The sequence below is a fragment of the Calidris pugnax genome, unplaced genomic scaffold, assembly GCF_001431845.1.
Source record: "Calidris pugnax isolate Ruff unplaced genomic scaffold, ASM143184v1 scaffold41, whole genome shotgun sequence".
Classification (NCBI taxonomy): Eukaryota; Metazoa; Chordata; class Aves; order Charadriiformes; family Scolopacidae; genus Calidris; species Calidris pugnax.
This window is the reverse complement of record NW_015094509.1, coordinates 27025645-27048163: the sequence shown is the minus strand read 5'-3', so window position 1 is coordinate 27048163 and position 22519 is coordinate 27025645. Positions and strand designations below refer to the sequence as shown.

Sequence of the window (22519 nt, the reverse complement as noted above, 5' to 3'; positions counted from 1 at the left end):
TGCATGAAGCAGGAGAAAAGGAGAGCAAGGCCTGAAATGTCCGAGGAGGGTGGGCAGAGGGTGAGTATGTGGAATAACTTGCCATATATTTGCTCTGTAGAGCAACGTTTTTCCTTGACGTCATTCATAAAGCTGTCATTCCCACACCACAATAGAAAGATGCTTCCCTCTACAAATTTTACAATATCTTGCAAGCTTGTTTGACAGGGCACATGACAGGTCTATCAAAACTGGGAGTCTCCTGTGACAAAATTCGAGACAAGTGGCAATCCTGTAAATGGAAAAGGTGGAATTTGTATATGTCAAAAGCAACCCCATTTTTATTTAAATTTCTGAGAGTTGTCTTATCGTTTTTCCTCCTCATTTTTCTTTCTATAGGATTTGAAATAAAATAAGAAACACGCCGAAATGTGGTCTAGCTGTACCATGCTTTTATATAATCTTACACGAGCAGTTTCTTGCCTTATCCTTGGATCTCTTCCTTTATCTAATTTAGTTGGAAAGAATTAAACTAGAGCAAAGTTAGGAAATAAACGTTTTAAAAAATCTTTTTATTGTATTTCCCCCTCAAAATGTTAGAGTCAGTGAAACAGATGGCTGAAGCCTGACCTGCAGACTGCTCTGTGCTGACAGGGGCTTGTGAGTTCTTCTCCTTCCACAGGTGCTCTAATAAAGGCAACTGAAAAAGAGCGGAGAAGCAAAAGGCAGTGATGGACATGGAGTCCATAAATCAACCACAAATGCTGCACCTCAGTGCCTGAGGACATGAACGATTTATTTTTATTAATTGAGGGTATTTATAGAATGGTGCAGACTGTCCACAGCAATTTCTTAATGTGGTGAAGTGTTGGCACATGTTGATTATAATACTTAAAAATGCGTAGTTGTTCACCTGTTTTATACAACCCAACACAAATGCATTCAGGGAAGAGTCGCTGTAGGCTGTGTTGCTTTTCAAGGGGATGGCTGGGTAGCAGAGAAGGTTGCTAGAAGGTCCCTGCTTGCTGTGTCCTGAGTTGTTCTGAAGATTCTGCAGAGGGAGAGATTTTCCCTTTTGAGGATGCAGGTCAGAAGGCTTGAGAAGGAAAGAAGTTTTGCAAGTGAGAGATGAGAGAGGGGAAAAAGGAATGGCTGAAAGGATGGGAGCTCTGCTGTCAGGAAGCCTAGACCTCAGCAGCCAGGGGGACGCATGGCAATAGCAAGAATTGGATCAACAGCTCTCTCTGGTGACAGAATGGGCTGTTTCTACATCAGTAAGTAATACGGCCACAAAAATTCAGATTTTTGAAGTGAAACAGTTGCTGCTAAGAGTAGGATGTCCGTGTTACCAGTGGTTTTGTATAGATGAGGGATTTTATTTTAGATTGTTTCTACTCTGATATTGCTCAGGTTGGACTGCGCTCTAAGCAACCCGCTCTAGTTGAAGAAGTCCCTGCTTATTGAAGTGAGGTTTGGACTAGATGACCTTTGAAGGTCCCTTCCAACTCAAAGCATTCTGTGATTCTATGGTTATGGGCTTGAATGCCTGGTAGGGGCTGGAGTATACTTTCCAATTCACTATCACAGAATCATTTCTGTTAGAAGAGATCTCTGGAGACGGTCTAGTCCAACACTGGTGGTGTGCTACAGCAGGTTACTCAGGGCCACGTCCAGGCAGATTTTGAGTATCTCCAAGAATGGACACTTCACAAGCTATTTGGGTAGCTTGTTCCAGCATTTGACTATGCTAACAATAACTAAGCTCTTCCTTATGATTGAAGGGAATTTTCTGTATTTCGTTTGTACCCGTTGCCTCTTGTCCTTCTGTTGGAACCCACTGAGAGGAGCCTGGCTCCATCTTCTTTGGTTCCTTCCGCTGGGTATTTATACATATGGATAAGATCTCCCAGAGCCTTCCCTTTTCCAAGCTTGCTCAGCCTCTCCTCGTTCGAGAGGTGCTCAAATTCCTTGGTCATCTTCATGAACCTGGGCTGGACTTGCTCCAGTAATCTTGTATCTCACCTGTGATGGGGAGCCCAGCACTGGACGTGGCTCTGCTGATGGGTCTCAGCAGTGCTCAGAGCAGAGGGCAAGGGTCACCTCCCTTCACCTGCTGGTGACACTAACGCAGCCCTTCTTAATTCACCCTGAAAGAATCAAGTTTGCATCCACAAGGTGAACAAAGGCTCAGTAAATAAGAATAAGTAGGAGATTGACCACAAAAGGATCTTCCTGATCCAGACAAACCAAATCCTGAAAATTCACCCAGAAAGACCAACAGTGGACTGGGCAGAGTTCATGCAAAGCCATCAAGGTGGACTGATAGAAAATGTGAAGGAATGTAGTATACAGAGAGAACTTATTTACCAAACTTGTAAAATTCTGTTCTATCTCATTTTGGTTTTGGCTTGTTTGGTGTTTTTAAATAGTAGCTTTTCTTAGAAGATTGTAACTTCTGTGGAAAGGTGGAAAGAGAAGTCTAGGTAAAGCTGTCTCAGAGTTCTGGCTGTCTCGAGGTCCCATCATAAATTTTTGGCCAGTTTTATCCTGTGGTATTTTAAAACTGGATATTTACTTTTTAACGTTTTATGCCTTTTGCAGTTACCTTGGCATGATTTTAGTACTAAATATTTTGAAATATTACATATAACTCCAATAACTCATGTTTTTCAGAACTCATTTGGACTTCTCGTCTCTTTTGGAAAAGTTAATTTCCTTTTTCAAATCCATATAGCTTCTTTTTTTTCTCTGATATGGGTTGACTGCAGAGAGGTTGCCTTAGGCAAACAATTACAAATCAGCCCTCAAGCAGAGTCCTAAGGAGTAATTTACACTTTTCCTATATTAAAGCTGTGAGGCTTATATATTTAAACTGAGTTCTTACGTGTCTTTATTTCAATAGCAAAACGTTACCCTCATGTTACCTGGTAAAAATAGATCATAAGTTGCCAAACAGATTGTTTACCATTTGGTGTGATAAAATTAAAATGTTAGAGATGGACAAGAACAACTTGATTCTTTATAATCTTATTATTTTTTTAAAGCAGGGTGTGACACTTGTCATCTAGTTGCAAGAATATGTAGTCAACTATTTATGCTTCATTGTTGCTTGACTTTGAAAGCAAGTTTTGACTACTATTTGTCTTTTACTAAAGAAACTATAATACAAATGTATTGGTAAATAGTTCTTGACTTTTGAAAGTTACAGTTCCTGACTGTATTCAGTAAAAGCCAATGTACAATAAACTATGGATATGTAATACTCAGCGTTCAAAATTTCTCCTCGTAGGCAACAGGAGTGAATCTGTGAATCAGAAGGAAGCACATTTTTTAGCAAATAAGAAATTGAATCATCACCTGATTTTAATCAATTAGCTTAAAACAAGTGCAGTGGGCATAGGAGGACTTCTGAATGGCTGCAATTGCGTATTTTGATACTTAAAATAACCAAATCTAATTTTCATGTAATTACTTCTGTCTTTAAAAAAAAAATAATCCCAAAACCTCCCAACAAACTGAAGAGAAAAAAATTGATTTGGTTTTGAATGAAGCAAAACACTGTCTTTCGGGTTAAATCAATTTGAACAAAAAATTCAAATTACCATTCTGGCATAATCCTTTTAATTGGCTTTTTTTTTTTTTTGGTCTGAAAACTTTGTATTCCATACAGATTCTCCAATAATAGGTTACTGGATTTCTCCTGAGTGTTCAATAATTGAATGGTTGCTTTCAGAGAACTGCACAACATAGGCTTTAGTTAGTGGTTAGTTAGAATATCTTTATTTAGGCTACAGAATGAGTTGGAAGCTATTGGGTTCGTTTTGTATGTTTTCAGAAGTACATGATGGTGTCCCACCCTTTTGTTTAAAATCAATCCCTGTATATTTCATTGTGTCGCACACAGTAGTTTTGTCATTTGAGTGATGGGTAGACGTTTAGACTTTTGTTACCACATGATATTAATTTGCATTTATATGGTTTTATGTTGTGCCTATATTTGCTTGTCTTTTGGTGAAATGATTACTAAAGTGCCCATAAAATAAGACAGTATTTTGCTAAGGTTTGTAAGAATGAGTTTCTAAGGCATTCTTGTTCATTTTACAGAACTCACTACCTTTACCCTAATTACATATGTTTTTCATAGAATCATAGGATGATTTAGGTTGGGAGGGACCTTAAAGATTGTGTAGTTCCAACCCCCCTGCCCTGGGCAGGGACACCTCCCACCAGACCAGGTTGCTCCAAGCCCCATCCCGCCTGGCCTTGAACATCTCCAGAGATGGGGCAGCCCCAGCTTCTCTGGGCAACCTGTTCCAGTGTCTCACCACCCTCAGAGTCAAGAATTTCTTCCTGATATCTAATCTAAATCTTTCCTCTTTCAATTTAAAACCATTACCCCTTGTCCTATCACTATATTCCCTGATAAAGAGTCCCTTCCCATCTCTCATGTAGGCCCCCTTTCAGGTACTGGATTTAATATTTTTATATTTGAAAAAGATGCTCTTTTTTCATTTGAAGACAAAATAGGAACATTGTGATGCTATTTAGCAGTAAGCTATTAGACATTTATTCTATGCATCATCAATCTGTAAGAGCAGGTATCTAGAGGATGTCAACATCTTTCCTAATGAGGAACTCGACAGGATGGTTGTGTTGCGGCTTTTAATAGACACGGACAGAGTTCAATGGAGAGGAGACTGCAGGATTGTTGCATGTTCTCACATCATGTCTAATTTTTCTTCTCTCTAAGAAAAAAAGTTAGTGAAGTTGCCTTTTTTGTTTGTTTGTTTTAAATTTGTCATTCATTTTTAAATAAGGTGAAGACAAAATCTACCCACACACCAGTTGTAAGGGAAAGAATTATTGTTCAATGTATGTATGGAAGAGTTTTTGCACAGAAGCATTTAAGAATTAGCACTCTTTTCCCAGTTTTCTAATTTTGGTTGTTTTTTCCCCAAGCGCTTTTATTTCTGTAGAACTGAATGGATGGTCAAGTGGAATTCACAGAAGCGGAATGGTTTTGGCTTAGGGTTTAATTGAGTATGAGTAACAGTTGGAAAACTCATGATTATTTGTCTGTTTTAAACCTCTGAAGTTATGAGTCACTGTTTGGGAGTTTCCTGCTGCATATTTATGAAGTTCTCTGAGTGAGCTGACTCAGTGTGTTTTTTAAATAAGCATTTGTAATCCTTTTAAATGTGTGCTAACCACTTAGATTGGAAATCAAGTTAGCATCCCCAATAAAATAAAAGTGATTTAAAGATCAGGCACCAGTACCTCATATTTATCTATCTGGCTATAATAATATTTTATAATATAGTATTTCATAGAATGATAGAATACCTCAAGTTGGAGAGGACCAATAAGGATCATCGAATCCAACTCCGTGCTCCTTGCAGGGCTACCTAAAACTAAACCATAAGACTAAAAGCATCGTCTAGACACTCTTTGAATATGCATATCACAGGATCACAGGATGATATGGGGTTGGAAGGGACCTCTGGAGATCATCTAGTCCAACCCCCTGCCAAAGCAGGTCCACCCAGAGCAGGTTGCACAGGAACATGTCCAGGCAGGAATGTCTCCAGAGAAGGAGACCCCACCACCTCTCTGGGCAGCCTCTTCCAGGGCTCTGCCACCCTCAAAGTGAAGAAGTTCCTCCTCGTGTTTAGGTGGAACTTCTTATGTTCAAGTTTGTGCCCGTTACCTCTTGTCCTGTCCCTGGGCACCACTGAAAAAAGACTGGCTCCATCCTCTTGACACCCACCCTTTAAGTATTTATAGCCATTGACAGATCCCCCGTCAGCCTTCTCCTCTCCAGACTAAAAAGACCCAAGTGTATATTTTGCAAAAATCTTTTAAATTAATAATTTGTTTAGGTCAGTTCTCCACTGGGGATCCCTAGAGAGTGAAGTGGTCACATGAGAAAGAGGTTTTTTGCTGGAATTTTATTTATGTGTAAGCAGTTGTTGGAAGAAGGGGAAATACATTTCATGTTTTTGAGTGTCTGAGAGAAAAAAGGAAGGAATCAGAGACTGATTATTTCCTATTCACACAGAAAGAAGATTTTCTGTTCTCTTTCTTAGAAAGTGGAGAGTTCTTTTGATTTATTAGCATGTGATGGTTTTACAACTTAGATTCTGGAATGAGATTTATCGTGTTTCCTTCAGGAACAGATCTCTGAATCCACCGATTAATTCTCTTGTTAACAGTGAGTTACTAGACCATGGTAATGACCTCCAGGTGACTTTTGAAAACGTATTTTGTTGGAGGGGGAAAAACCAAAAATAACAACATTTGTTAGGCCTATTTTTGATGGTATTTTTATAGGATGTTCTGCTACTTTTAGAGCATAACGGATGTATGTGAAGAATACAGATGTGGAAGTAGCTGCAGCTCAAAACCAGCGATGGTTGGAGCATTGTCTGAATTGGGAGATCACGCTCAGAAATCAATAATAAGCGCGTCCCGCAGACTCGTCTGACGTACGATGCTCAAATTGTCAGTGACTGGCCCTTTACAAATCTATATTTCTGAGAAAACATTTTGTCATGCCTTTCATCTCTTTTTAAGACCTTTGCCTTCGTAAAATTTGTCTGGTTTCGTTGTAACATCACAGAATTTAAAGTGTATTCTCAGCCTTCAGCACAGGTGGGACTGGGAGCGGGTGATGGTGCCTCTTGGCACAGGCTGTGTTTACCTGGCTGAATTATGGCAAAATGGGATCAGTGGAGAGAAGAAAAGAATTTTAATGCCATCTCTCCTTCTGTTTCCTATCTGCAATTATCTTCTTGTGTTTACTGACAAGCCAAGTCCAAATTCCTTATATTGAGGAAATCGCATACATCGAGGCTATTAAGAGAACAGTATATTTTAATAATGGGAGTGAATGCTTGGTTGCTTGGTGTATTAGCTTTTGGATGGTGTGCCCAGTGAAAGGAAGAAGATACATTGGAACAGAAAGCATTGCCATTCTGCAACTCTAGGACCTGATTTCTAGCAAAATCACAGGACAGATTTAATTTCTGAAGCGTTGATCCCTGAAAACTAATTTAGCTATTTTTTTTTAATCTTTTAGTTTATATCATCAAATTAAGGAGTGGGAATTTGCAATATTCATTGCATATAAAACTCATTAAATCAGTGGTAAATTTAGCTCAATAACTTCACTGATTTTGAAAATGATTGTGCTACTAGAGCCTCTATTTCCAACCCAAGTAGCAGCTGAAAAATCTGAAGTGCTCAGTCTTCCATATTTATATGTTAATGGCTGTGCTGAATAAACAGATCTATTGATTAAGTTGTTCAAGCATTCCTGTTTTAAAACCTCTTTCTTCACTTGCTCCTACTTTTGAACAATCACTTAATTGGGCTTATCCCTCCTAATCACAGGAATTCCTGAAAAAAGCTGAGGATTGTTAAACACAAGAATACCAAAGAGCTCTCTTGTAAAAATCCGATCGCTCGGTTTCAAGGATCTTTCATGTGTTATAGTTGATTTATTTCTTATTTGCTGGATGCATTATTTCTTTTTAAAGTACTTCAGCCATTGCAGAGGAGGATTTGTTTTCTCTTTTGAGGGTGTGAATATCATTTTTGTTCAGAGTACAATACAGCAATATTATGAATAAAAAGTGTATGAGTAGTGAATGGAACTGGGTTTTTCAGGAGACCGTTTTGAACAGTGAATGGATTTGAGAGCTTCAGGAAACCACTTTAGTTTTTATGTGTCCTTTGTATGGGGTGGATTAGTGTGTTGTAAAATAGAAACTCTGAATTTTGCTTACTTGAGTAACGGTGATGGTTTTGGGCCTCTGCCAGACCATACATCTGTAAGGGAATGCATGGTGGCTATTCCTTCTTTGTCTGGAATATAATCTTCATATTCTTTGGTGTTTATAACATTTTAAGGGTTAGAATTTATCCTGTGATAGAGGTGGGCTGTTAAAATTTGGGATGAAGATCAGCATTGATCCAGGTGTCCAGTGGAAAGTAATGCACATGAAGAAAATAGTCTTAAGCCCAAATACACTGTGATGGGCTCTGAATTAACTGTTGCCATTCAGGATAGAGATCTTGGATGTATGAGACTTTCTATGAGGTTCTTAGTTTAATTTGTAGTATCAATGCAAAAGGGAAACAGAATATTAGGAGTAACAGAGAGTAAAGGAACAGAGAGCCAACCATAAAGATTCTTCTGTGTTTACCTCACTTCATGTGCTGTCTCATCCCCTTTTCTCTCAAAGGACAAGGTGGGAGGGAACAGAGAAGGGATGAGCCAGTGTTGGGGAAGTGTGAAACGGTGTAGAAGTGATTGGCATGAAAAAATAAAGCTGAATGACTTCATTGTGTTACCCAGAGACTCCAGGTTGTTGCATATGAGCCTATTCAGGCTCGTTGTTATTGCTGTGGTTCCCTTCCTGGGTGGGAGGGCTGGAGAAGACAACTCACACTTGCAAACTTTAACGGTGTCATACAGCTTTCTAAAATTCTCATTTCCTTAACTCAAAATATATACTGAAGGCTAATACTCGGTTGCTGAGTCTGTTGTAGCACGATGTGGTGGTTAGCAATTAAAAAAAGCGGTGTGCTTGCTCTGTTGAAAGTGAGAGCTGACCTGTGTGTGGCTGAGCAGCACCATTGATCCCATGTGTCCTTCTTAAGTGCTTGTGCAGCACTTGGGTTTGGGTTTTTTCTTGGTGTTCTTTCCGGGGTTGTGGCTGTTTTTATACTATCCTGTTGTTTCATTTATAATTTCATGACATGCTGGATGCACTGTTATCCACAAGAGCTGGTTCATCCACCCTTCACAGGTGTGTTCTTTCAGTGCCAAGGTATCTTGTGCCTTTGCTCATGGGTACCCTGCATGTCAGGGTGTAACAAACAGGTTTCAGTGAGGAAATAGGTTCAATGATGCTTCTTTAGAGCAGCCAACATGTCCTACAGCCGTTGTTGGGAGAACCAGTCTGTGGTGTTGGTCTCCACATAGAGAAATTCCCCCTTCGAAGGGTGTGTGTGATTTGTTCATCAACCTCTATCCCTTCATTTACTCTCCTTCTGTACTTTCCTACATCAGAATCAGGGCAAGATTTCAGAATCAGAGAAGTTATCGAGCAACAACGTGTGTGATGACTTGCCCCTCCATCCCTTCAGGTCCCCCAAGAACAGAAAGTGGGGCCACCTGCTTTCATAGAATCATAGAATCGTCTAGGTTGGAAGAGACCCTTGGGATCATCGAGTCCAACCATCTCCCCTACTCTACAAAGTCATCCCCTACACCATGTCCCTTAGCACTGCATCTAAACATCCCTTAAACACATCCAGGGATGGTGACTCAACCACCTCCCTGGGCAGCCTGTTCCAATGCCCTATCACTCTTTCAGTGAAAAATTCTTTCCTAATGTTCAATCTAAACCTACCCTGTTGGAACTTGAAGCCATTCCCTCTCGTTCTGTCTAGTACACATTGTTCTGAGATGTTCTGCAGTTTACTGTTGGTAGACAGAAAACTCTCAATGGGAATGTTCCGCATAGAAGTTACTTGTATTTAAGTTATTTTTAACCTCTCATCTGTGTCTTGGCCAAGAATGAGACTCCGTGATCGCTGCGGGCAGCGGAGCTGGTATCTAAGTTGATGGAGGTAAAACCTTGGAGGCAGTTGAGAACGTGCATCAGCCACTGGGACATTTGGCTGAGCTGGTGCTGCCCTGGAGGCCTGGATGCAATTTGCCTTTAATTAAAGCAAGCAGAATTCTGTAGTTAATATTACAAGAAGAATTATGTATTATATTTCCTGAAGATTTCCAGAGGGGAATTGAGCTCTGGGAGAGAATACTGTCCGGAGGAATAGTCCTGTATTCTCCTGTATTTCTCCTGTCTTTCGGAAGTAACAGCTTGTGTTAGCTAAAAAATGCACAGAAAAAGAACTTGGGAACGTGTGGCCGCAACAGCCAATTAGAAAGTGCAGAGTTTAATGTGAAATGAGGGCTGTTCAGTAAAAGATTGCCATATATTGTATTTTAGCTGTCAGTCTGTATCTATCCGTTTGTTCCAATGACCTTTGATTCACCCTGTTGGTTAATGCGGAATGACTGTAGCACGCCTGCCGTTCAACTTCATCTTATTCTGCTCACGTCTCCATTCTCATTATAAACATGGCTATTTTTAGCTAGCACAGATTCAGAATATGCCTTGTAAGCTTAAGGGGGATTTATTGAGCTCCTGTGTGTATTCACTAGAGATTCCTTGTTGAAGCTTACTGATTTAGGGCTGGGGAGGGGTAAAATGTACTATTTAATTCCCGGCATCTGCTTGCAGGAGCTATTTTTAGCTTCAGCTCCTTGTCATTCCCGTTGTGCTATTTTTACAAAGGGATGCAGCAGGTTTCATTGTTCAGGGGCTTTAACTAGACAGAAATGGAGATGGATGAGCAAGATAAACATTGGTGCACTGCAAAAATTGCTGCTGAAAGTCAGTGTGAGCAGTAGGTACCGGAGTAAAACCGCACCAGAGCGTGAACACAACAGGCACCTCGTTCAGTAGATGGTTGTGTAAATTCACCTGATTAACCCACGTGCTAAAAATTATATTTAATTTTGCTTTCGACTGATAAGGTGGTTTAACAGGAGGAACAGTGTGGGCTTTGTACATGAAAATTACTGCGGTGGCACTATGTATTTCATTGCTTAATCAGTTATTAAGGATTTTATCGTAGCTTTTGTAGTTGCCGTGTGTATTTTTAATGGAATACAGAGGAGAAAAATTAGTATGGAGAATGCTTGCTGCAGTTCAGTCCTAGAGGGTGATTACATATGCACTACAAGATGATTACATATGCATATCCTTTTTATAATGCATGTATCAGGGCTCTGCTATCAATTACTGTACTATTTGGTGCTTTAAGGAACGGTTTCTACTGGGAGAGTCTCCTTTTTCTATTTGGAGGAAATTAGGAATTTTACCTTGATCAATTAAGCATTCCAGTAGATTTAGATTTACTTCAGGATTTGCATTCAGAGAAATATATAGGTACTTTCTGCACTTTCTTGGCTGTTAATTTCTCCTTAAGAGTACCTAATTAATTTTTAGCTGAAAAAAAAAGAAAAAACTGAGTTCTGTCATGTATAAAAATGCAGAAAACCTAAAGGGCATTTTGTGTATCAGAAAACAAGACAGGTTAGCCATATATGAAAAGACTAATGTTCTCCAGTGAGAGCGAGAGCAACAAATAGATCTCACTCTGCAAAGTTGCAAATCACTGCACGCTCATCCCATCAATAGTTTCATGTAAAAATTCAATTTGTGATATAATTTTACTTTTCATGAACCATGATATGGTGACTTCTTCAGGTACAAAATTTCCTGTATGGTTCTTCATGTTTTCTGCTTCTGATCTTTATTTCTTTTTGTGGACTTTCCTTGAGTAGCCTGAGATTTGAGCCAGATTTGAAGCTTGCAGTCTCCAACACTCTTTACCTTTCAGGGATTGGTCCAGTCATGCTCAGGCCAGGTAATTTTGATAGTAGAGGTGGGAAACTGAGGTATAGAATCACAGACTCGTTTTGGTGATTAATCATTTGGTGATCTCTTAAAGAAAGAGACCTTTAAGATTATTGAGTCAAACTGTTAACCTGACACCACAAAGTCCACCACTAAACCATGTCCCTCAGGGCCACGTCTACCTGTCTTTTAAATACCTCCAGGGATGGTGGCCCAACCACTTCCCTGGGCAGCCTCTTCCAATGCTTAATAACGTTTTCGGTGAAGAAATTTTTCCTAATATCCAATCTGAACCTCCCCTGGTGCAACTTGAGGCCATTTCCTCTTGTCCTGTAGAGCCACATATAGAAAGAAGGATAAAAAATTTAGTCTGATTAGGGCAAAAAGCCCCTGCTCCACTCTGTGATAGCCGTGTGCCGTATGGATGGGGATAAACCGTGCAGCTTCTCAGTGTGAATTCCATAAGAAGCTACGGAAGGGCAGAGGCCAGGAGATGCCACCAGCTCTGCGTCGCTGCACCCATTTTGTTTTGGTGTTTTTTGTTTTTTTTTTTTTTGTTTTTTTTTGAGGTTGGACTTGATGTTCTCAGAGGTCCCTTCCAACCACTAAGATTCTGTGATTCTGTGATTCTATGGAGCCAAGGCTGGGGACGTTGTCTGTCAGTGACTTTGGCACTCTGAGCACGCTTCGGGCTGGCCATCTCTTTGCTGTTACCAGCATATTTATTGCCAGGGTTACCTGCTGCCATTGAGAAGAGTGTGGTTAATTTGAGAAACTCGTTTTCTCTTTGTTACTGCCAGATAATTTAATTAGTTACAGTTAGGCAGCTGCAATTCCTGATCCCTGATTTATGTACACAATCCTCAAAGCTCTTAAAAGAATTTAAGCATGGCACCCGGTAGAAGAAATTGAGAAATTAATTTTGGAGAGAGAGGTTCTCGTGTGCCTTTTGCGAGATGGAGCTGATGAACTAGTACGTTTTTATTTCTCTTTATTACTGATGAGTATCACTGATTGCCCGTCAGAGTTGAAAATGGGAATGGAAAGGTCAGAGAAGCAGAGGAAAGAAGGAGAAAGGCAGACAGAGAATTAAACAACAATGGGATTTATAGGCTGTTTAAGGAAAACAAAAAAAGATAAACCTGAAAACAAAAGGCATCCAATAAGAAGAGGGACTAAAGGTAAGAAAGAATGGCAAAGCACTCAGGAATGCATGGAGCATATCATGTATGACAAGAAGGGAGATCAGGATCATGATGGGATTTGGGAAGAAAACATTTTCACTGCTGGGCAAATAATTTAATTTTTTTTTTTATTTTTTTTATTTTTAAAGCAGGTACGTTTGAAGATTACACACCTAGGATAAGTTATATTTCAAATTTCCAGCCCTACTCTGAGGAGAAATTATTAGTAAGAATTGTTTTCTGTAAGCAGTTCAGAAACTAAAATGGAAAGATGATATTCTGAATTAATACTTTTTTAGTCTGATCTTGTGTATCTTAATGGGGCACCTGCAATGCTACGTCCTGATATTTGTTCACAGTTATTGCAGTCAGTATCTGCAGAGTCTCAGGAGCAAACTGCCCGTAGCTGAGTACTGGCATTTCATCTTGCATTAATTGGTGAGATCTACTTCGTGTCATTTTGACTATACTAAAGTAATTTAGGAAAGACCTGAAAATGCAGTGCATGGGAGCCTTTGTTACAAAGTATGAATTGTTAATTTAATTATGGAAAACACTGGTAATAAATATTTCAGAAATTCATGTTGCAGTTCGGGAAAAGATTGAGGACAAACTGTAAGAAGAAATATTATAAAACAGAATCTTCTGGTTCTTCTAGTAGCAAGATGCTCACAGATTTAAAATCAGAGTTATTGCTATGGCTAGTAAAATTGCTTAGCAATAAAGAAAGAATAAAGAAACAAATCTACTAAGCAAAGTAGATGATGCAAGAAATAAACCGAGACTTGAACTGCTTCCAACTTTGTATATTTTATAAAGCCAAACATCTACATGTCTAAAAGTATTTTTTGGCAGTGAGGAAGAAAGTACATGAACATTTTATCGATTGTTTACTCATTAACAATATATCACTAGAAATTGGGGTTTCCTGACTACTAAGTCATCTACTGTGTATGTTGTTCTCATTGTTGGTAGTCTCTTTGTAGGTTATATCTCATGTTGCTGTTAGATAATTACCCCTGTTTTGTTTTTTAAAGAAAACATTCTTCTATGGAATGTTTATTTTTCCTTACTTACATCTGCAGGTAGATTCTTACATCCTCGAGGTGTAGTTGACGTACATACACTTGGTGTAAACGAATTTTTTGAGCTGAAATAGTGTTGTTCTGCTACATATAACTTTGAAAACTTTTTGGGGGGTGAAGCTTCTTGATTTTGGTAGTCAGTCTACCCCTTACTTGAAAACAAGCATACAGAACGGATTGAGCTCCATATTTAACTTCCCAGCACAAGGAATCCTTTTCATCACTGCTCTTTCCTGCTTCATTTATATGGGGTTTTTTTGTGTCGTTTGGTGTTTTGGACAGATCTCTTCTCAATCAGTGATGTTCTAGCTTCTGCATAAGAAACAATATTTGTAGAATTATATGGAAATTCTCTTTAGATTTTACTTTATACTTCTTGGTAGGAAGTACTGTCACAGCAGGTCAGTAGAAATAATTTATGTCAGTTGTAGATTGTAATTGTTTGACTTGGTGATTAAAAATCAGTATATGAAAGGTATTAGTTTTCAGATGGTCCCTGCTGAGGGATTGGCAGAAGGGTTCTGGCTGTTGTTGTTTAGACAGGGAACTTTCATGCCCAACATTTTGATTTTCATTGGTAGCAGTGTTATTCAAATAGCAGTTTCTTTTCTAATTTTGCTTTTAATTCTGTTATGGAAGTGAATTTCTATGGTCAGAACAGAGAGAATGCTTTTTATTTTAAAGAAAAAAAGGGTACCTGCTCTATGCAGAAAATACATTTGAGGACAAAAAGCATAAGCAAAACCAAAATGGTAAATTTTTTATAGCTTATCTGTAAAAATATTTCATGGTATTAGTATCTGGTGCCATTGGGTGTAAGAGTCTTGTCATCTGGAACTTATACGCAGAAGCACTTTCATTTCCTTTTATCCATCAGTAGAAGAAAGGACCGATGAAGTAGCAAAAAGATTCTCAAGCCAAAGTCATCATATGGGTTAAACAATTTATCCGTATTTTTACCATTGTTTCCAGAGTGCAACTCTGCTTAAAAACAAGAATCCCCCCACTAAGTCCATAGATACTCTGAATTCCAGATGTGTGGAGTGAACAACAGGCTTCTTTTCCTGGCTGCCTGCCCTCCGAGGCCCGTGTGCTCCATCCTTCCTTCCTTTGCTTTTTTTATGGATCATCCACAGGGACAATTAGGTTTGTAGTGACACCCTGCCGTTTCTTTTTGGTCTGCGGTGATGCAGTTGGGAGAAATCTAATAAATTCTATTGGTATTTGTAAAGATGAATGATGAATCTGGAGCCCAGGCTGTTATTTGTGTAGATTTGAGTGGAGCGAGTATACAACATTATTTAGATCAGAGGCTGTAGCATTTGGACCATACTTCTCTGCAGGTGCAGTGGGAGAGAGTGGTAAATTGTTTTAAATTGAAGCTTTGTAAATTTATGAAAGTAGAGGGGTTTTTTTCCATCCTAGAGATAGAAAATCAATCTTTGATATTGTATGTGGAGTCCTTTCCAAGGTAAATGTGTGTAGAGGGGTTTAAAGGAGATTGAATTCTATTTTTTTTTTAATACCTTCTGTTCATATTATATGAATCCATAGCAATAAAACCTTCTCTGATCACCTGAAGGCTCCTGAAAAAATTATTTCCTTCATTCATACTCCCCCCCCACGCGTACATCTACAGTCCTGATGGAAAGTCTGCCAGATGTTTTATCTTTGAGCGTGGGTGTAGGTTCCTAGGAACCCTGCGAATTATCGTGGCCAGAGAAAGAACAGAGTTTTGGGTGTTCTGTGGGTCTCGGAGATATTCAGCACCTCTTGTGTCCCCAGTATTCAATGTATCTAGTTAGGTCTTACATTTTGGGTGAGAAGAGCTGTTCTCCTGTTGTCTAGATTAATAGAAGACCATTAGGTTTTCTTTTCCCCGTTCTCTGCATGGGACACACTCAGAGTCTTCAACAGGTTTCCTTTAACAAATTCCTCACTACAATGGGGGCCAAGATTATGATGATGCCTTTAAACTCTCCTGCTCATCAATGGCATGTGATGTTTTTAGCCTTTTTCTGGAGGTTTTTCGTTTGGAATTGGGTATTAGGAAGGGTTTTCCATCTGGAATGATAATGCTCCGAGGCCTTTCAAACTAACATTTATTACATATTTACCTGTAATTAGATGGGACTGGGCTTAATAAAGCAGCCTTGTGCCATGGTCCTATGTAGAATAAACCATGGATCCATCCTGCAGTAGCTTTCCCAAGCGTGATACTGAGTATTACAGCAATAATGAAAAACATACACAGGTAGAGTTTTCACAGATGACTTAATTGAAATGGAAGTCCATTCTCACATTATGATGTAAATACTCTCAGTTTGCTGTAGTTGTGGAGTTTAGCTCTGATTTTTATTAAATGGTCCGGTTGATTAATTACAATGAAGTATGTCTTGAATGGGTTTGCTTTTTTTTTATTTTATTTTTGTGTTTAATATTGATTAGCTCTCCTGACATAACATAAACTTGAGTTCATTAAGTACAGATTAGGAAGTGACATAAACAGGGTAGATGGGTATGTCCAGGGTGCCCAGTGAAGGTTTTACTTTGTATTTTAAGGTGACTCTTGTGTATTTTAAAGAAACTAAATTGGAGATTGGAGTTAGCCCACTTTACTTAAAGGCAAAATATTTAAGTGTGCACATGCAGCAAAGCATTAAGCTCTTGGTTTTGGTATTCTTTAAATCACTGGATTATGATTATTTTAAGAAATTGATTGTATCTGTGTTTCTTTTTCTCCAGCCAGACTTAGAAACAGGATGGTATCAAGTATAGATGTTTTTTTTATAAGCTAGAAAATCCTTACATCGTTCCTTAGAGCTTATGAAAAAAATGAACGAATTTCATGAACTGTTTTGTAAATCTTCAGTTGAAAGGGAGAGTACCTTTAACTGTCTGTGGATTGATGACATCGGATAAATATAATTGATTTCCTGGATAAGTTGTTGACCTGATGTTTGGGTTTGTTTTTTGTGGTGGTGTTTGTTTGTTTTTTAAGTAAAGAATGAGCTAAAAGCCAATCAAAAAGAGGACATAGGCATCGTTTCTAAATCTTTTTTTAAGAAATGGCTGTCCTTCTAGCCATGGCCTTCAGCACAACATGGCAATGGTCCATGTTAGAGTAAAGGTCTGTCACTGCCTCTGTCCTTGCCCTGAGACGTGGCACCAGCATCTGCCTGGGGGCCAGAGTAAGAGCTGAGAAAAAAAAATCCAGTGACGCTTCCTAAATTCTCACCTTGCTTCCAGCAAATTATGTTTTGGGAATTTAATGAAGGAAAAGGTGGTGCATGGTCTCTTTGGATGAATCAAATGTTCTGAGCTTGAACACTGATGCTGACACAGGGGCTGGTTTCTGGGAAGCTCATCCTGCTGTTCATTAAGGAAAATGCATAGAGCCCTAAATGTCATCAGAGAAGTAAAGGCTCAGTACTGCTGAGAGTAATGAGGGCGTAAGACTAATGCTAAAGAATCTTCTTCATGTTTAATATTTGCTAACGGATCATGTTCTATAAAATGAACATCAAAGAAAAGCAAGGTTCATGCCCTAGATCAACTCAACAGTGTTGTTTTGATCTGGTAGTTAATGGAGATGTTTACAGTGACTTGTTAAGAGACCAGATGCTTTTAGTTTCGTATAATCTTTATCTGTCCACACTCAAAAACTTTAAAGGTTTTCCATTTGATTATGAGGGTAATGAAGTGGTGACTATTTTTCAAGAGTATGAGAGAGCATATCATTTAATAAACCCTGAAACTCTTCTAAGCAAAACTAAGCTCTTCATTTTTACTGTTAAATGTGGTGTGGAGAGGAATTAGATAAAGGGAAGTCCAGCTGACTTTGTTCTCTACTTCTTAGTTTTTGGAAAGATTAGGGAAAAAGGCAACTGTTTACATAAGATGCAGCTATTTGATAGATTGCCTTTTTTCTTGAGATAATAGAATGGATGGGTTAGGAAGGCAAATTCTTGAGGGCACAGAAAGGAAACTTTGTTGGTAAATCACTTCTGTGGTCTAATTTAATTGAACTTGTGAAATGCACAGTAATGAAACATAGCTAATAAGTAATTTACTTTTATTTCTCTAGACGCTGGAAGCCATTATGAATTTTAAGTACTCTGGTGGACCAGGCCATGTTGAAGGCTATTACAGGAACCTTTCCCTAGGCCTCCATGTAGAAGTAGAGCCATCTGTGTTCTTCACACGTGTCAGCACCCTTCCAGCAACAAGGTAAGCCTTGTTTTCACTGGTGTATGTTTCACTTATTGTCTCTGTTGTGTTGGGTATAACTTAAAGACCCAGCTGAAGACTTTCAATATCATCAGCAACGTGTAGGTAAAGAATTATGTGAACAAATTTTCAAAATTCCTCATTCAGGAGTTTAGTCTCCTTTAACTGCAGACTGTGATTAAAGCATTCAATGTGCATTGGACAATTTCTGAGGTTCAAACACTTTTTCCTGGTGGTTTATTTTACCAGGGACAAGATACCTCTTGGGTTTTTGTAAAATTTGATGATCCTTTCTATACCTCTTCACCGTTGTAGTGTGTTGTGTGTTACATTGTTTTGTGTTTGTCTAACAGAATCTCACCCAAAATGCCTGTGTAAATGATTGTCTTTGGATGTGAGGGATAAATTGTAATCATTCTCTCCTTTGGTGCTTGCTTTCTTTTGTAAGCCACAGAGTAGTTTCACATGTCAGAGTGAGTTTTAAACATCATGGCAACATGTGATGGTGGTAAAATGCCATAATTACTAAAATCTGATTGCCTAAAATTAATCAGCAATTGACTACAATCAGTTTTAATAATCTTTTTTTTTTTTTTGGTAAAATTGTCTTTATGTGCTGCTAAATATACAGTTCCTATTCTGTATATTTCTATTAATTTCCTATTGCTTTCCATACTGCTTAAGCACAGCAGTTTTTGCAAAAATTAACTCTGTAAGTTAGTGATTTTATTGATCCTTGATCAACAATTTTTTGCTAATGTAAATTCACCTATACTAGTAGTTAAATACTCTACAATCTTTAAATATTTGGGAAATATTCAAACTCTGGCCTCCAGAAGAGGCCTTTGAATAACTGTCATGCAAAAGATTAATAGATGAGTTTGGGTTTGTTGGGAAGAAAGAAGACTGAGAATGGACTTTGTTTCAGTGCATAAGTGCTTCTGAGATGTAAATGTCAAGGAGGAGGAGTTATTGTTTCAGATTGCAGATGATGTTAGTGCAAGAAAAAATTGTTACAAATTGGACAGGAATATGCTTTTATTAAAAATCCCCTTGTAATAATCAGCTACCAACTCCCAATGTTGCAGGATTATAGAGAAGAAAGCCAGCGTGCATAGTGGGAGCAAGCATTTTGTTTGGTTTAAAGTCTGAAATTATTTCAGTGCAATTATGTTCTACTACTACTAATAATAATTGAGAGTGAACTTAATTGATCCAAGAGATTCCTTCTGGTCCTTGGACCTTTTTTCATGACAGATTTCAGAAATAAAACCCAAAGATAGGCAAGAAGGGACTGTAAGTCTAGGAGATACTGGGAGCATATTTTGTTTTTAAAGAAAAGAAATGGCTCACCAGTATCAAACCATTGCAAAAATGCCAAGGGATGGATGGACAGCGATGTAGCCTGCAAAACTCAAACTGTTCCTTCTGTTTCTTTGAAAAAAAGAAGTAAAGCCTCAAGGAAAAGTTTTGGGCTTGAACTTGGAGAAACATGAAGACAAGTGGGGAAAGTTTAGAGCAAGAAGAGTGATAAAATATGACTTATGCTAAAGCATAAGTTTAAAGAAACTCTCGGTCTTGCTGAAGCCAAAGAGAGGGCTGACAGAGGACTTAAATTTTTAATTCCATACGTGGCACTGCCAAGAAGATAGCTATCTGTTTTTCACAGCAGCTAATACAGTAAATAATGACCTTCCCATATAGCAATGGAATTTTAGTTCAGGCAAAGATAATTAAACACTGAAATAGTATTTGTAAAACATGTTTAAGAATGAGGCAAGCAAAATTGGCCTAAACTGAATTTTTTTTTTTAATAAATAAATAGTGTCCAGCTCTTATAAAAGAGACCTAGAACCATATGGCTTTATTGGTAAGCAGGTTTGTCAAGCATTTTGCAGCTGGAAAATGTAGCGTAATAGCCATCATCTTATTCTTTGGGAATTTGATGTTGAATCAGTGAATCTGATGCTGCCAGCAAAGTCAGAACACAGGATCTGGAGCAGCTGTTTGCAAAATCCCCGGAACCTTATTAATGATGTTCAGAGTTTCATCCTTGTGATGGCCTTTGTAAGTTTTCAAGGTTTAATAAGTGATCTCTCTTTATCAACCTGCAAGTACCACAGCATCTACTTTAAATAGTTTTCAAGAAGATTCGTTATAGAGGTGAAAACAGTTTGCATTTATTATTTACATGCATAGTCCCCTTCACTCCATGTCAAAAAAGTCTTTTTGTACTCTGGGTGTGCTTTGAAATGGGCAGCACGACTGCTCTTTGGTGCAATGCCATTACCTCCCCCCAGTCACAGGGCAGCTCTGGGGTGAAGCCCTGAACCTTCCCCAAAAGCTTGAAATAAAACACGATGCTTTTCTTTGAAACCCTCTGGTCGGTGAGTTGCCTTTTTGTGCTGGCTTTCCCCAGCTGGGGTTTTGTGTAAGACGAGCTTTTCCTACCCCTGCCTTGTCAGCCTATTCTCAGGAGCTGACTGCGTGAGGAAAGGATTTAAGCCTGAAATCTTTAAAAATAAGTTGAGGTGCTAATTCAAAGGTAGAGTTTCTGCGTTGTTCAGCTGTGTACAGCTTCCCAAGTCGGAGAGCAGCAGGTGCTATATATAGTGGCTCCAATTCAGCCAAGGGCTTCGGCTCAGATTGTATGTGTTTGCTTCGTTCTCTGCCTGCTCGTCCTACGGCTCGGCATTTAAAGCAGTGAAAACTTTATTTTAATTGATTGGCTGATTGGAGATGCAGTTGCAGATGTGACTGCTTTTAATCAGGGTGCCTAAAAGCCTTACTGAGTTGGGGGAAAATGCTGTAATATTTAAAGTGGTTTATTGCCGGACGTGTCAAACGGCTATTTCAAATAATTCTTTTTGTTACATTAGGTGTATATTATCTGCTAAGTGATGAATTTTGTTTTTTAGGTATTTATTTCCCCCTGCTGTTTGTTCCATACTATCAGCTTTAGTGATCAGTAACACCATTCCTTTACTCCTGTGCTTCCCCGTGTTGATTCTCGCTCGGAAGAAGTCATGTGTCACTCGATACTATGTTTTGAAGTGAAAAACAGCAGAAATGTGTCATCTTCCAATCTACTAAGGACAAATATTTATCATTAAAAGAAACAGTTTGGTTTTTGACTGCTGATCATCTCTGCCAGTATCTGAGACTCAATGACAGCAAATTATATGTCAGATTTTGTACTTTTACTTGCTCTGTTAAAATCTGGAATCTGATTTCCTTTTGATTTACAGCTGAGATTTCGTTGCTTAAATTCTGAGGCGCTGAGCTATTTTTGTTTAGTCATTATAAGAAACTTCATTTTATAATTTACCTTCTCAGCTGTCATTTCAGAAGGAAAGTTATCATTGCTTTCATTTTCTGCTTTCCATTTTTCCCATTTCTTTTATGCTTTTGTTGGTTTTATTTTACGTTTTACTGCAATAAAAGAAAGAAACAATAGTTACTAGCTGCTGGGCTTAAAAAACCAAAGCAAAATAAAAAAAGTTTGAACATTGATTCTTCCCTTAGGCTTTTACTGAAAAAAACAGTCCCCCAATTGCAACTTAAAGATTATGGTTTATGTAAAAGTCTTCCAAACTTAATTGGTATTTCTTTTATTTAGCTGCTTGAGCAGATATGCACGAGAAATACCACTGAAACAGCTGGGGATTTTGGTTTGTTTTTTACTTTTCTAAATATCCAGCCAAAATTATGTCTTCCACTCATGCACAGGTTTCTGCTTTATAAGGAGAACTTTCATTAACTGCATCTTCAGTGTATCTTAAGATGTGTTTAATCCTGACAAGAGGCCCTTTTAACCTTTATCCGTGCCGGTCTGTAGAGGCATCAGTGGTGAGGTTGATGCAGCCCTTACCATGCTGCAGTGCCTGATCTATTGCTTGATTCTGATTCAGAAGCAGCTCTCCTGTCTGAGAGATGATGTTCTGTCAGTAAATGGACCTAATCTGCCCCGAGGTTTTTCACTGGGTACATCAACCTACTGTCACTCAGCTGCCTGCATCTGAAAGGACTTGCCCAACAGCCTTGTGCTGGGAAACTTTTTGTCCTGATCATAGAATCATAGAATGGTTAGAGTTGGAAGGGACCTGAAAGATCATCTTGTTCCAACCCCCCTGCCATGGGCAGGGACACCTCCCACCAGACCAGGTTGCTCAAAGCCCCATCCAGTCTTGGACACCTCCAGGGATGGGGCATCCACAGCTTCTCTGGGCAACCTGTTCCAGTGCCTCACCAGCCTCACAGTAAAGAATTTCTTCCTGATATCTAATCTGAATCTCCCCTCTTTCAATTTAAAACCATTACCCCTCGTCCTATCACCCATGTTACCTGTAAACCTTGATTCTGCTTGTTTGAGCTGGTCTGGAGATGATTGTCCTGTGATGCATAATCAAGAATGTAGGTGTTTGAAGGAGCTCAGCTATAAGCTATAGAAAATAATGAGTTAATATCAAAAGTTTTTCGAGTCTGATCTACAGATCACTGAAGTCTTAAGGGGCTTCAGGGATCTACTTGCTTTACTGTTTAT

At 38.8% G+C, this 22519-nt stretch overlaps 1 protein-coding gene across 4 annotated transcripts in view; it reads left to right on the top strand.

The window, feature by feature from the left end:
* Window positions 1-22519, top strand: part of TRAPPC9 (trafficking protein particle complex 9) — a 494648-nt gene that overhangs the window by 142807 nt on the left and 329322 nt on the right. For all 4 annotated transcript variants that reach the window (XM_014965614.1, XM_014965611.1, XM_014965613.1 and 1 more), the window contains one exon: window positions 17834-17976. In XM_014965614.1, the coding sequence (XP_014821100.1) occupies window positions 17834-17976 (143 nt within the window). The remainder of the gene's footprint in view (window positions 1-17833; window positions 17977-22519) is intronic.